This window comes from Glycine soja, chromosome 2 (assembly GCF_004193775.1).
Source record: "Glycine soja cultivar W05 chromosome 2, ASM419377v2, whole genome shotgun sequence".
In the NCBI taxonomy this organism is placed as follows: Eukaryota; Viridiplantae; Streptophyta; class Magnoliopsida; order Fabales; family Fabaceae; genus Glycine; species Glycine soja.
This window is the reverse complement of record NC_041003.1, coordinates 1,265,164-1,278,365: the sequence shown is the minus strand read 5'-3', so window position 1 is coordinate 1,278,365 and position 13,202 is coordinate 1,265,164. Positions and strand designations below refer to the sequence as shown.

The 13,202-nt window shown below is 32.4% G+C and overlaps 2 protein-coding genes across 2 annotated transcripts; one reads left to right on the top strand and one right to left on the bottom strand.

Annotated features, from left to right (window-relative positions):
* The first annotated feature begins 606 nt into the window (after positions 1-606).
* Positions 607-4,425, top strand: LOC114378571. Its single transcript, XM_028337201.1, has 3 exons — positions 607-962; positions 1,512-1,609; positions 3,613-4,425. Exons 1-3 carry the CDS (start codon positions 837-839, stop codon positions 4,064-4,066), a joined length of 678 nt encoding a protein of 225 aa, XP_028193002.1. The 5' UTR covers positions 607-836; the 3' UTR covers positions 4,067-4,425.
* A 121-nt stretch (positions 4,426-4,546) lies between these two features.
* On the bottom strand, positions 4,547-9,613 carry LOC114378562 (probable protein disulfide-isomerase A6). Its single transcript, XM_028337191.1, has 11 exons — positions 9,368-9,613; positions 7,809-7,893; positions 7,220-7,317; positions 7,033-7,088; positions 6,533-6,650; positions 6,350-6,377; positions 6,153-6,244; positions 5,572-5,728; positions 5,326-5,450; positions 5,066-5,165; positions 4,547-4,892 (listed from the first exon to the last, which is right to left on the bottom strand). The coding sequence occupies exons 1-11, from the start codon at positions 9,532-9,534 to the stop codon at positions 4,824-4,826; spliced, it is 1,095 nt and encodes a 364-aa protein (XP_028192992.1). The 5' UTR covers positions 9,535-9,613; the 3' UTR covers positions 4,547-4,823.
* Positions 9,614-13,202: the final 3,589 nt, after the last annotated feature.

Sequence of the window (13,202 nt, the reverse complement as noted above, 5' to 3'; positions counted from 1 at the left end):
TAAGTTTAAAAATCATAAAGAAATAATACAATCAAACAAGTTTTCTTTTTTTTATTTGTGAAAATAATTTTTAAAAACAAATTTAACAAACAATTTTTAGTTTTCATGTTATCATAATTGTGCAATTATTTTCTCATCTCTAGAATAATTTTCAAAACAAAATTGCCAAATAGATTTTTCTTTAACTCTTCTAAAAACAGTTTTTTTAGAATTGATTGGCAACATAGCAGTTTTAAAAACTAAACAGCAAAATGACATTTAGTTAAATTAGGGTAGGTTTAGTTTGTATTTTTATTTTTATTTTTTAAAATCTATTCAAAAGATTAAAATTCTGAAAATATATATTTGATTTGATTTTTTATTTTTTATTTTCAAGAAATAAAAATACTTTCAATTTTTAATTTATTTTAGAAAATATTTTTACTGAAAATATTTTTAAAATTCCAACAAAATACATTTAATCACAATTTTTTTATTTACAATAAAAATAAAAATAGAAAACAGTTAAATCAAAGATTCCTTATTTTTTCATGTAGTAAAATGTGTGTCAGAGATTTTGTTTAAGAAAACTGTTTGGTAACACGTGTCAGGAACAAGGCGCGGGTCTACGATCATAGACAACGCCGAAGAAACCATGTTACATCTCCCCTCTGATCGTTTTTTCTGAGGCCGAAAAAGCAAACTAACTCTGATACTGCTGTGTTTCACTGCCAATGACGGAAGACGGAAAGGGAAGCCGAAGCCATCTCTGCACAACAAATTAGGGTTTCAACATTGAGCAGTCCCTTTTTCTTCACCAAAGAGAAAGCCTTGGTTTAGATGAGTTGGTCTCAACAATGGGTTCTGATTCCAATTTGGGAGGGTCGCCCTCAGCATCTTCGCCCAGTGCCAAGCGCACCAGAGATCCCGAAGAGGAAGTTTATCTCGACAATCTTCGCTCTCACAAGCGTTACCTAAGCGAGGTTACACACACCATTATCTAATTTCCCCCTCTTTTGTCGTTTTATTATTACTTTGTTTATTTTATTGTTTTAACTGTAACCTACCTTCTTAATTGTTTTTGTTTATTTGTTTGTTCTATAAGTTAGAGTTTTTAATCATTTTGCAATTGTTTTTGTGAAATGGCCCGTCATGGGAATTCCGTCTTTCGGCTTTTATAACTTTTTTTTTTTTGGTTTCATCAGCTAATACATGTTTGTGAATCTCGATTTATTTTATGAATAATTGCCTTTTTTATTAAGTGGTATTTTTTGTTTAAACTTGAGGGACTTGGCTTGAGGGCCTTTTTGCAAATTAGGCATTACTTGTTTGCATAACTGAGTTGAATCACAATTTCTAAAGGTGCATTTTTTTTTTGTTAGAACTTATGCTTGCTTTGATCATATAGATCTTTGATTGAATTGATACCGTGTGATATTACAATTTTCTTTTCATGTATGCTTTTGTTGCAATCAAATGAAATTAACTATGATTAAATTAGAGTAACTTAATCTATTGTTCCTGTGCCCCAGATAATGGCATCCAGTCTCAACGGATTGACAGTTGGAGACTCACTTCCTGATAATCTCATGGAATCTCCAGCAAGGTCTGAAAGCATGTTCTCTTTCAGGTAAAATCTTGGTCACTTTTCTCGTGTAAATATTGTTCACATTTTGGAGGTTTATAAACTGATATTTCCTAGGATGAGGTTTATTTTGTTGCATTTCTGCATTTAGATATTGAAACAGAAATTTGCTCATACATTGCACAAGTTCTATTCAATATCCAATATCCAATATCCATTGGATATTGAATAGAACTCGTCCAATGTATGAGCTAAATTCTAAATGCTCATGGAATGAGTTATTTCCAGTTGCATTATTACAATTAATATGCATGTTTTGGTTTGGCAGTGTAGGTTGGCTTTTGAAATCTTGTGTAAATTATACTCTTTTTATCTTCCTCATTACTTTTTGTGATTCTTCTTCTCCTTTATACGTGAGAGTTGGGTTAAATTTCTCAAAATCATGATTGTAGCCATTGAAAGATATGACAGATAGATCTGTTGGTAGCTCTAATTGCAGCTGCAGAGTCTGAAAACTATTTTCACCTGTATTGATGCATGACATTATGCTTTATTAATTTTTTTGGTGGGTTGGTGGTGGAAAATCAAGTAGTTTTGATGTGTGCAAGTGTTGAGAACGATGATCCCTTTGCTATTCCAGAATAAAATAGGATTTACTAAAATCTTCCTCATTATGGTTTTCTTTGCAAAGAAACTCCAAACCTGAAGTAGGTAGAAGGCCTTTATTAGTGTCTAGTCATTGGTCATATGAACACTGACACTTTCACTCATCATTTTCCCTCATGCAAACCTATTATATATCCACTAGCCTGAAAAACTCTATCTTTGGTTTTTTGGGGTTTACATTGTCATGTCTTATTTGGTAATATTAATCGCTTGATTGATACCCCTTAAACATAACCTTGTAGAATGTAACTCACTAGTGTGCTTCTTATTTACCATTATGTGGACTATTTGATGTGAAATATCAAACATGAAGTAATGGCGAGCAGGAGTAGTAACTAGAATTCACAACCAATTACTTTCTAGCCATTGCAACTGTTACTGGTCTTGGATTGGTAAAAGTTGGTGCGGCCTAGATTCAGATGTATATCTAATTACCCCCCCACCCCCCATCTCATGATAAATAGGTACTCAACCAGTGGATCTTAGGTTCAAAAAAATAAAAATACAAATATATCTGAGAGTGATGCAAGACTGTTTTTATTTTGTGGGGGAGGGGGAGACAGATTGAGCAAGCAAGTAGCTCTAGTTTGCAGAGTTTTGAATAGATTTCTTTGGCAATTTTGGCGAAATTCCAGCTGTGTGTCAACTGTGAAGTGGCTTTGGTCATAGAGCTGTTGCTTGATTTCTCTTTCAGTATATTTACCATAAGCATATTTCCCTGTCTTGATATGATTCAAAATCTATTGTAAATAAGTTTAAATATATACACACGTAAAAATCCACATGTATGATAAAAAAAATGTTGCTAACTCTACGTATTTGTTGTTTCATATCCTATATGTTTGATAAATTGCTACTTTCCATATGTATAAGACATGAAATAACATATATGTAGAGTCAACTTTCCATAATAACTCTACGTATTTTATTTTTATAGAATGATATACCGTTAATGCCATAAATTCATAATTTAACATAATCAACATGTCCAACACATGAAATTACATATTATCATGTCAAATGTTGAAAATACTACTAGTATCTTAGTGCTTGGTAGGGTTAAGGAAAGAATCAAATTTTATATGGGGGTATAACAAGGGATGCAATATAAAGTGTATTAACCTGAGATTCGGTTTGATTTTAAGAATAGGAAGCGAAAATTGCACTAAACCAAAATTTAAAAAAAAAAAGGTGGTTTTATGGTTTTTTATTATTTTTTTGGATTAATTTGGCATTTTAAAACAGTATAATTTGGTTTTAAACACCCTTAACACCAACATTGAACTGCAAGCAATCTTATGTTATAATAAATGAGTTTTATTCTCCAATGATTAGCAAATGTTTCCAATAATTGCATTTCTTTTTGTTGAATTTATTTTCAGAGATGATATGTCTTTACAATATTCACCGATGTCAGAAGATTCAGATGACCTAAGGTTTTGCGAGACCCCTGTGCACAGTTGCTCATCCCAACCGGACAGTCTTCCCAGTAGTCCAGTTTCTCCACACAGGTACCAAAGACCACAGAATGCATTGCCTTCAGCACCTTCTTCAAGTTCAAATGCCTCTTATGGCTCCACCATTGCTTGCCCCCAGCCTCGTCAGCGAGGGTCGGATTCTGAAGGCCGCTTCCCATCATCCCCAAGTGATATATGCCACTCAGCTGACTTGAGAAGAGCTGCACTTCTAAGATCTGTGCAGATGAGAACACAGCCTCCTGGCCCTGCATCTTTGGACCTGCCTTTTGTTTCTAACCAAGAGTCTGCTCCTAACATAGATCCTGAGGAAAGATCTTGCTCATATATGAAATCTCTGGTTGACGAGAGAGAGTATTGAGAGTTCATCAATGGGTATTCCGTAACCCCGATTTCAACCTTGGTCATGGTATTACGCCGTGCAGGTCTTAATGTGTTTGGAAGGTTAACTTGCTATATTGGAGAATTGTCTCAGTATCACTATCCAGCGTCTCCTAGTACGAGATGGTTGCTTGTGTTAGTCTTGGTCTTGTTTATGGGATTTTGTTCCTCCAGCTGCTCTCTAGTAAATTATGCGTACAGTCCTGTGCCTCCGGAATTTTACTTTATTATAATTTTCATTCGAGATAGTTGATTATTGCGTTCATTTCTTATAATTTATAGGCTTAAACAACTTTTAAGTCCATATAATATAATATAATTTTTATTTTTAGTCCTTCATATATTAAAAATTATGTTCTAGATTTTTGTTATCAATAAGTTAAGTTATGACATGACATCATTTTCATGCCTCTTCCAGCATATATATATATATATATATATATATACGGCTACCATCAAATAACGAACGAAACACATGGTATAAAGACAAAAGCTATCGTCTCCCAAAATTTTAAACCGCTCAGGTAGACTACAATGGGGAGAAGAATCGTAAGTTCGGAATTTTTAACCCCAAAAGCGCCATGCAAGATAAGGTCAATAGTACAGACTCAAATTAAGCACTACAAGTATCCACGTTGAATATCTCCCAGCATTTTCGATATCAAAGTCAAACAATCATCAGGAGCTGCGATTGATCACGAGCTTCCATGAGAGATGGTTAATGATGCACCAAAAAGTCAAGCCGCATATGTCGACAAGATATTTTTCTTTAGAGTTAACTCGTCGGCCTTGGCAGGACTAATGGACTGCATCAATCAATCAATCAACATAGGCAAGTGAGTAGCACGATTATGCATTCAATTCTTAATCTCACTTTACAACCAAATAATTGAAATTTACCACAAAAAAAGAATATTCATAATTATTTCACGAGTGAGTAAAACTTTCAAGGTTTGCTTCGACTGAAAGAGAATATTACCTTGTCAAGTATGCGCTGTAGGCGCTGGATTTCGTTCTTAGCATAATCAGAACCTTTTTCCAAGTAATTCTTGGCAGCTTTCAAGTAAATCTTCCCGTGCCTAATGATAAAAAAAAAAGGATTAGTAGATTACCGCATCTAGTTTCTTATTTTGGGCAAAGATTGCAGAACATATGCAACACAACAATGCAAATTAAACTATTCTCAAGTGACATAACTAAAAGCAAATGTTCTAGAAGGATGATGTTTATTTAAGTTACCTTGAGGCAGAACCCTTCAGCTTCTCAACTTCCTCTTCCATTCGGGTAAACACGAATTTCTTCTCTTCATCGCTGGCAGCTACAAACTCCTTAACCAAGACATCCAAGCTTTCTACTATACCAGCCTGTACAGAAAATATCAAATGTATGAATAAGACACCAACTGCAACAATTTTAACTTTCATCCCCGACCACAAAATAAAATAAAACAAAACTCTAGCTTCTCTTTGATGTCATTTCACTAACTTGGGAAGTAAGTTGTCCTTTTACATCTCGACTTGTTCCAGATTTCTCATTGATAAAAGCCACAAAGTCATCCAAGTCTCTTCCACCTCCGTACTCTTCACCAGCTTTGTTGCCCTTTGGGAAGAACTTCAAGGTAGGAAATCCACTCACATCATACCTGCATAAATATTATTCCAGCAAACTTCAATTATTTATCATGTTGTAATATTCCATCTTTATCCTCTTCGCTGGATTTTTTGTTTTCTTAACCACCGTAATCACATTAGTTATGTAGTATCATTTATTAGCAGTATTAACACATTCATCTGTTTCAGTTCTTATATTATTTTGTCTTGTTGCTATATTCTATAAAATCCCATATCTGAATTACACAGAAATATAGTCCCTGAACAGGTAATGATTCATATATTCCATCACATTATGACTCGAAAAGAAGACAACTATGAATAAGCACTATGCAACGTGGACATCTATCAGTCTAGGGCCTCTAAAAACAATTTTACTTCTCCTGGCCTTCACCTGTAAAGTTTGATTCACTCAGAACAAACACAACTACTTCATATCAGGTAAATAAAACTCACTTTTCAGCCAGATCCTTATATTTATCAGCATCCAGATTTGCAATTACTACATCTTCCTCCAATTTAAATGCTGTGGCAACTTTCTCGTAAGTCTGAAGGAAAAAAAGAGCATAGTCAGGTTTCACATTATTGGTTTTACAAAAATTAACAACCCCGACCTTAAAGTGATAACAAGAAATCCTCAAAGATATACTTACAGGAGCAAGACTTTTGCAATGTCCACACCTAGCAGAATCACAAAATTTATTAGATCTAGCAGTATGAGTGTTTTCACAATACTCAGTGTGTAATGTAAAACTAAGTTTTACCAAATTTTAGTCCAAACCACAACATGAATTGAAGACAAAAATAGAAACAATACGAAAATTATTAGTCAGTACCAGGGTGCATAAAACTCAACCAAGACATCTTTGGTTTCATCTAAGACAACCTCATTAAAATTTTCAGATGTAAGCACCACTACATTGGAAGGAGCTGTAGCAATCTTCACATTTGTTCCTGCGAGCAAATCTCATAGTCAGGAAATCCCATTAAAATTGCAAGCCAAAAGCACATAATAGAAGACAAAGGGAAAACCAAATTGTATTGATGCCTATCCTCAACATCACCATAACTAAAAATTATAGGGAAACTCGGAAAGTGTGTAGACAGTGATGTTCATGTAAGATATGAATGAAACCAAAAAGTTTAGTGGCTTGGTAACATCTTTCCTACATAAAATATTTTTCCTTTTTTTCAAAAGCTGGTGCAAGATGGCTAATTTCTGATATGTCCAATTCAAGATAATACATTCCCTCAGAAGTTACACAAACATGTTAATATCACAATGCCTTCACCTTCAAGAAATTAAAGCACAAGGTTTCAAAAGCTCAAGCAGTACCTCCTTCCGTATTTACAAACTCAGCAAGTGAATCAGCAGTGCGTGGCCCTTCATACCTATGGGAATTTTCCAAAATCAAGTATTGAATGCAAAAGGAATGATAAATGTGAAATGACAGGTAAATAACTATGAATTAAGATATAAAATTGTGTCAATGTTATATTCCAATAGACAAAAATCTCCTCACTTTTTGGGTTCAAGAGATCCTTTTGGAAACCACTGAATTGTTGGGTACCCAGAGACTCCATATTTGCTGCACAAACTCTTGTGCTCATCACAGTCAACCTACATTACATTAAAAATTAAGCTGTCAATTTAATGGGTAATGAAATTACTGAATCCTCACTGAGAAAGGTAAAATGGAAATAATAAAAACATACAGGCACAAGAAATCTGAGTACATTCACAAAGTGTCACTTTTTTGTGGATACCCCCCCCCCCCCCCCCCTAGCTAGTTTAAGATATAGGAAGGAGGGAGGAGATATCATTAAGTAAGAAGAAAACTAAGAGTTCAACAACGGGGGAAAGATGATCTGAATGCGCTATAGTAAATTTTAAAGTTGTAGCATAAACTTCTTCATCATGAAGGCAGGTATATAACATGAACATGCTCCACACCACACTAAGAGAGGGATTATCAATAAAATAAAGTACACAAACAATCATAAATACATAGAATGCCTGAAACTTAAAAAATACCACAAAAAAAATATAAAGTAAACAGAAAAATTGTAAAACATTATTCGAAATTTTGAAAGAAACACCAAGGTGCTGACCTTGCCGATTAAAACAGATTTGGCTTTCTTGAAGCTGCTACCAAGCTTTTCATATTCTGGAGCAAGCTTTTTGCAGTGTCCACACCTATTACAACAAAGAGGAAGTGATCGTAAACATAATGACATATTAGTGTACATACTAATATAAGGAAGTTACTTAGTAATTACTACAATGAATAGGTTAAGCTCATGAAATTTTGGAACACAGAATGATTGATCAAGACTTTTGTTTTGGAGTTTTGGACTGGATTTCTACTCATAAAGTTTTTGATGATATGATGTTTGGGAGTGAAGTTTAACTTGTTTGAAGGAATAGTAGTTAGTTGTTTTCCCGTTTTACCCCTTTTCTTTTTTCTGGAAGCACATTGGGTTAGGCATAGAACTGAGGCTTGGAATTAGAATTTTAGTTATGATGTTTGCAAGTCATTTTAGAAATGGAACCACAATTCAAAGACCAATTCCATGGAATTATAACACAACTAAAATTAACCCTTCCCAACTTCTAATTATAACACAACTAAAATTAATCCTTCCCAACTTCTAATCCTTACCCTTTGAATCACAATTCATAACTTCACTCTCGAAGTTGCAATAGCTCTCCTTGTTTTTGTTCCTCCTGCTTCCATCCCAGCACCTCTACTGCCATCCTCACCTCATTGTCACCACTCACCTCACCGCCACTACCACGGTACTACCACCACCATCGTGACTACCACCACCATCGTGACTACCACCTATGGATCTTTTCTTCTTTCCCACTCAAAGCCGACATTACCCCACCAATGACTACCCTTACTCAAAGGTGCCAAAATGAAAATGGACTCAACTATAATTATATGCTCTAATTTTTTGCATAACCCAAACATAAGAATTATGACAATGAACCAGTTTCAATTATGACAAGATTGGAATTGAATTTACAATTTTAAACTACAATTGCAACTTGACGTGCCAAACGGATACCAAAAGTTTCTATTGTTATGTCTTTGTGTTTCTTTACAACTCTCAATGTCAACGATAAAGAGGATGACAGTTTAATTCTCACAAATTATAGTAAGCTTAATTGTACCTTTTAGTCCCTTTACTTTAATTAGAGGGATATTATTCTCTAATTATTTGATAAAAGGAATCAAAGATTATAGTCAACCCGCAATACATTAAAAATTAAATAAAGAACAATAATAGTTTTAATTTAATTTATTAATTACAAAAATAAGTTCATGATGAGAGGGACAAACTAAACTAGTGACATTAAACTACCCTAGTAAACAAAATCTAGACGAACTAAATTGCACCAAAAGTAAAAAAACGGCATCGTATTGTATCGTCTACAACAAGAAGTCATTAAGTACAAATCAACAGAAGGTAAAACGACAAGTTGAAGTGTTAAACGCAAAGAACACATGCGATCGATCGGAATAAAACTAGAAAGGAAAAACATCAGAATCGGTTAATAATAAACCCTACCTGATAACGATTTCAAAAAATCAAAGTAACGATGGAATAAGAAATAGTTGATAGAAACAGAGAGAAAGAGATCGAGAAGATTGGTAAGTTACCAAGGAGCATAGAACTCAACGAGAGCTCCTCTGTCCTGACCAACTTCCTTCTCGAAGTTATCTTCAGAGAGCACAACGACGTCGTCTGCTGAGGCCGATAGGAAAAGCAGAACAAACGCGAACGCTCCCAACGCTATTCTCCTGCTCCAGATCTGATACATCTCCATCTTCTTCTTCTCGGTTTCAGCTCAACTGCTACGGCACATGCGGGATTTTATAGGAAACCTGTTTCGGTGTAGAGTTTTCGTTCCTCCGTTTCGGTCACGTGGCTTCGTTTTATTGCATCGCTTGTCGTTAAAGTCATCGTTGGCCTATGCATTTCTCGCGGTGCTACCACGTCATACTAGCTTCTTACCTATGACGCCTCGTTGTTGACATGGCAACCGATGAGAGGAACACAGTGTCAATAGCCAGAGTATCAAAGCAACGTGTAAAGGGCGTGTTGTACTCGAACAAATCTACGTATGTATATACACTAATACACATAATGTAATGCAGCACAGTGCATTTTTTTTTTTTGACTAACATGTAAGGTGACTTTGTTTAGGCTTAAAATAAATTATTTATTTATAAGTGATTTTACAAAAGCTTAATTCTCATTTATGTTTGGTTACAATTATAAAAAAAGGTATTTTTTTTAATTAAAAGTGATTGGTAACTTGTTTGAGTATGTGAAGTAAATAAATGTTCTTTTATTCCAAAATTAAATAAAAGACTTGTAAGCACTTACGAAATAAACATGTATAGTAAAAATCACTTTTTTTATACATGCATCATATGTCTATTTTTTAACTAAAAACGATATTCAAATATGAATAATAGATAAATAATAATTCCAAATATTATTTTTTTAAACCTAACAGTCATGTTATTATAGTATTTTATTAATAAAATGTTTTCAAATTTTGGTCATTAGTATTGGTTCTACACATGAACTTACACTAGAGTTTATTAATAACATTTATTATTATAATTTTATTTTAAAAATTAATTCACAGAAAATCAATAATGTGTATATTAAAAATATTTATTATATTTTTTCTACAAGTACTTTATCCATTAATATGTTAAATAAATACTCCGATTACTTGTAGAAACAATTTATCAAAATTGAAAAGTCAAACTTATTTCAAAAAATAAAGACTTAACAAAAATTAATGTACACTCGACTTGGCAATTGATCTTTGATAGCATTTTTTGTTTAAATTTATCATTTTTTTAACTTGAAATTACAGATGACTTGATGAATATCATTTTAAGCACGATACTGGAGATGAGACGTACTGCTATCCCATTTCCTCTAATTTTAATGTTGTGTGTTATCACCTGGAAGGCTAGAAGTTATTGATGTTTCTACTTCTTGTTGAATCCTTTGACAAAGAGAAGGGCATAACAAGCTTTTGTATCTTGTCTTTGGAGATGGTGAGTATTCTCTTTAACTCCTAGTAAGCCATTTAAAAAAAGTTGATTGATGGTCTGATCTTGCACTTCATTCTAATTAACCAACACAACAATTAGGCACAAATTAAAATCGAAATACAAAATTATGAACTCACGTGCATTGGGAAGGAGACTGGTGCTGAGGAAATAAGTGTTGCAGGGGGAAGAAGAGGATCGTATGTTAAAAAGAAGGATATTTTTGTCAAAAAAAATTATTAAGGAGATTTTCATGTTTTGGACAAAATCTGCTTCCGCACCGATTTATTTGGATAAACTATTTGGACAAAACTGGTTTTAGCTTATTTTTAGCTTTTGTTTTTTTTAAATAAATTTATATAAACATCTAAAATTTTATAATAAGCATTTTTTTTATAAAATAAGTGATTTTTTTCTAATAAAAAGTTTAACCAAACTCACCCGCAATTTTAGTTCTCTAAACTCACAATTTTGACTCTTCTGACATTTAATTAACACAGTTGATTTTCCTAATTTTAAAAATTCATTATTTTGGTTAACCAATTAGATTACTACAAATAATTATAAATTAATTAAAAATCATTAACCATTTTAAAAAAAATTATTAAAGATTATTGAATCCTAACCTCTTTTCCTTAATCTCAGCCACCAACCCCTTTTTTCCTCAATTTCTGATAACAATTTATGGTAACAACAATTATTTCGACTTTGTTGTACTTCAGGGAGCAGTTTCCTACAGTATAGGCTACAAATAAATCACAATCACAACAACTTGTAAAAAAAAAAGGGAAAATGGAAGGTAAAGAAGAGAAAGACTGGTTTTTATGTCTCTATACCCCCTACTTCCACACGCCAAGGAAGAAATCATTGCTGGCGATAATTCCAAGGGCTTGAGACTCCTCCATCTTCATATGATCACCATCAATGTCCCCAAGAGTCGTGAACTGACTCGAGTTATATTGCTTCAGCTCAAGCACGCATGGCTCCAATAGGTCGAATGGAAGAAAGGTTGATTGGGATTGAGGGATTGAGAGTTCGGGTTGCGACTAAGATTGAGAATACATTAAGGTTTAATAATTAATATTTGATAAAAGTTTTTTTAAATAATTAATGGTTTATCATTAATTTATAATTAACTTAATAACTTTATTTTATACCTTGATTTTTTTTTATAATTAATGGTTTTTAATACCTTAACTTTTTTAATAATTAATATTTGATAAAAAAATAATATCATGCTTTATTTACATGCATTTAGAATTTATTTGCATCTACAATATTTAATCACAAAATTTAAAATTACATTCAATTCTTCATTAGTATTATTATTTGATTCAATTTTTTTTATACATATTATTTGATTCAATTTGATTTGATTCGTTGTTAACTATAATATTTAATTATATATTACAGGTGCAAGAAGCAACACTTTGCCTATTAACATAGACCAAGCGGAGACATTCAAGAATGGGCTTGGGAGATGCATACCCAAAAAGGAACTTAGGTCCAAGTTAGGCAAATTAAAATGGGATATAATTAAATAATGAATATTCAAAATAAAAGTATAATAAATTAAGGTTATAGAATATGATATATAAATTAGAATCTGGTCACATGAATAAGAAAGATTTTGATTTAAAAGTATATTAGGAATCACACATAAAACAAAATTCTTTAAATTAGGTAACTCGTAAAAAATCTGAGGCTCAACTTCCTAATTCTAAAATAAAAAAGTTAAAATAGATTAAATTTGTTAAAATTTCAATTATCAAATGTTTTTTTCCCGATACTAATGAAATTATTATTATGTACATTAATAGCAATAGTGAAAAAAATAATGACACTTTGAGAGAAAATAATATTTTTTTAATAGATGAATATCACCTTAAACTCTAAAAATGACAAATAAATAGAAAATAAAAATATTTCAAAAATCCAACAGTCAAAAGTAAATGAAAATACTATATAAAAAAGAAAGGATGGGAAAGGTTGCTCCTAAATTCAAATGTATTACAATAATAAAAAGTGATTGAATTAATGTATTAAAGTTAAAGTAACACGTGAGTTTAATTTTTAATAAAAATAATTATTAATCATATTTTACTTATTTGTATCGAAGGGTTAAGTAAAAAAAAATGTATCATAATAAACTATCAAATTTAAATTTTTCTACATGTCAAGATTAATCTTTAACTCTGAATTAAAAAATACTCCAAATTCACTCTGTCTAGAAATTAACATTCTCAAGGCAACCGTTAAGTTAGCTATATTGCTAACCATGTCAACAATTATTTGAATATTTTTTTATTCACGATTGCAATTGAAGAGTTCATAATTATTTTTTATAATAATCTGTGTACGTGGCAAAAATGTAAGCACACACAGGAAATTAAATATTTGAATAAGGGAATATTCAAGG

What these genes read in the sequence shown, in the direction of transcription:
- LOC114378562 (XM_028337191.1), bottom strand. Translation starts at nt 9,534, where the DNA reads ATGGAGATGTATCAGATCTGGAGCAGGAGAATAGCGTTGGGAGCGTTC. An exon ending in GTTTGTAAATACGGAAGGAG is followed by an intron (nt 6,651 to 7,032) that starts GTACTGCTTGAG and finishes ATTTGCTCGCAG; the next exon opens with GAACAAATGTGAAGATTGCT. An exon ending in AAGGACAACTTACTTCCCAA is followed by an intron (nt 5,451 to 5,571) that starts GTTAGTGAAATG and finishes TTTTCTGTACAG; the next exon opens with GCTGGTATAGTAGAAAGCTT.
- LOC114378571 (XM_028337201.1), top strand. Translation starts at nt 837, where the DNA reads ATGGGTTCTGATTCCAATTTGGGAGGGTCGCCCTCAGCATCTTCGCCC. An exon ending in ACAAGCGTTACCTAAGCGAG is followed by an intron (nt 963 to 1,511) that starts GTTACACACACC and finishes CCTGTGCCCCAG; the next exon opens with ATAATGGCATCCAGTCTCAA. An exon ending in GAAAGCATGTTCTCTTTCAG is followed by an intron (nt 1,610 to 3,612) that starts GTAAAATCTTGG and finishes ATTTATTTTCAG; the next exon opens with AGATGATATGTCTTTACAAT.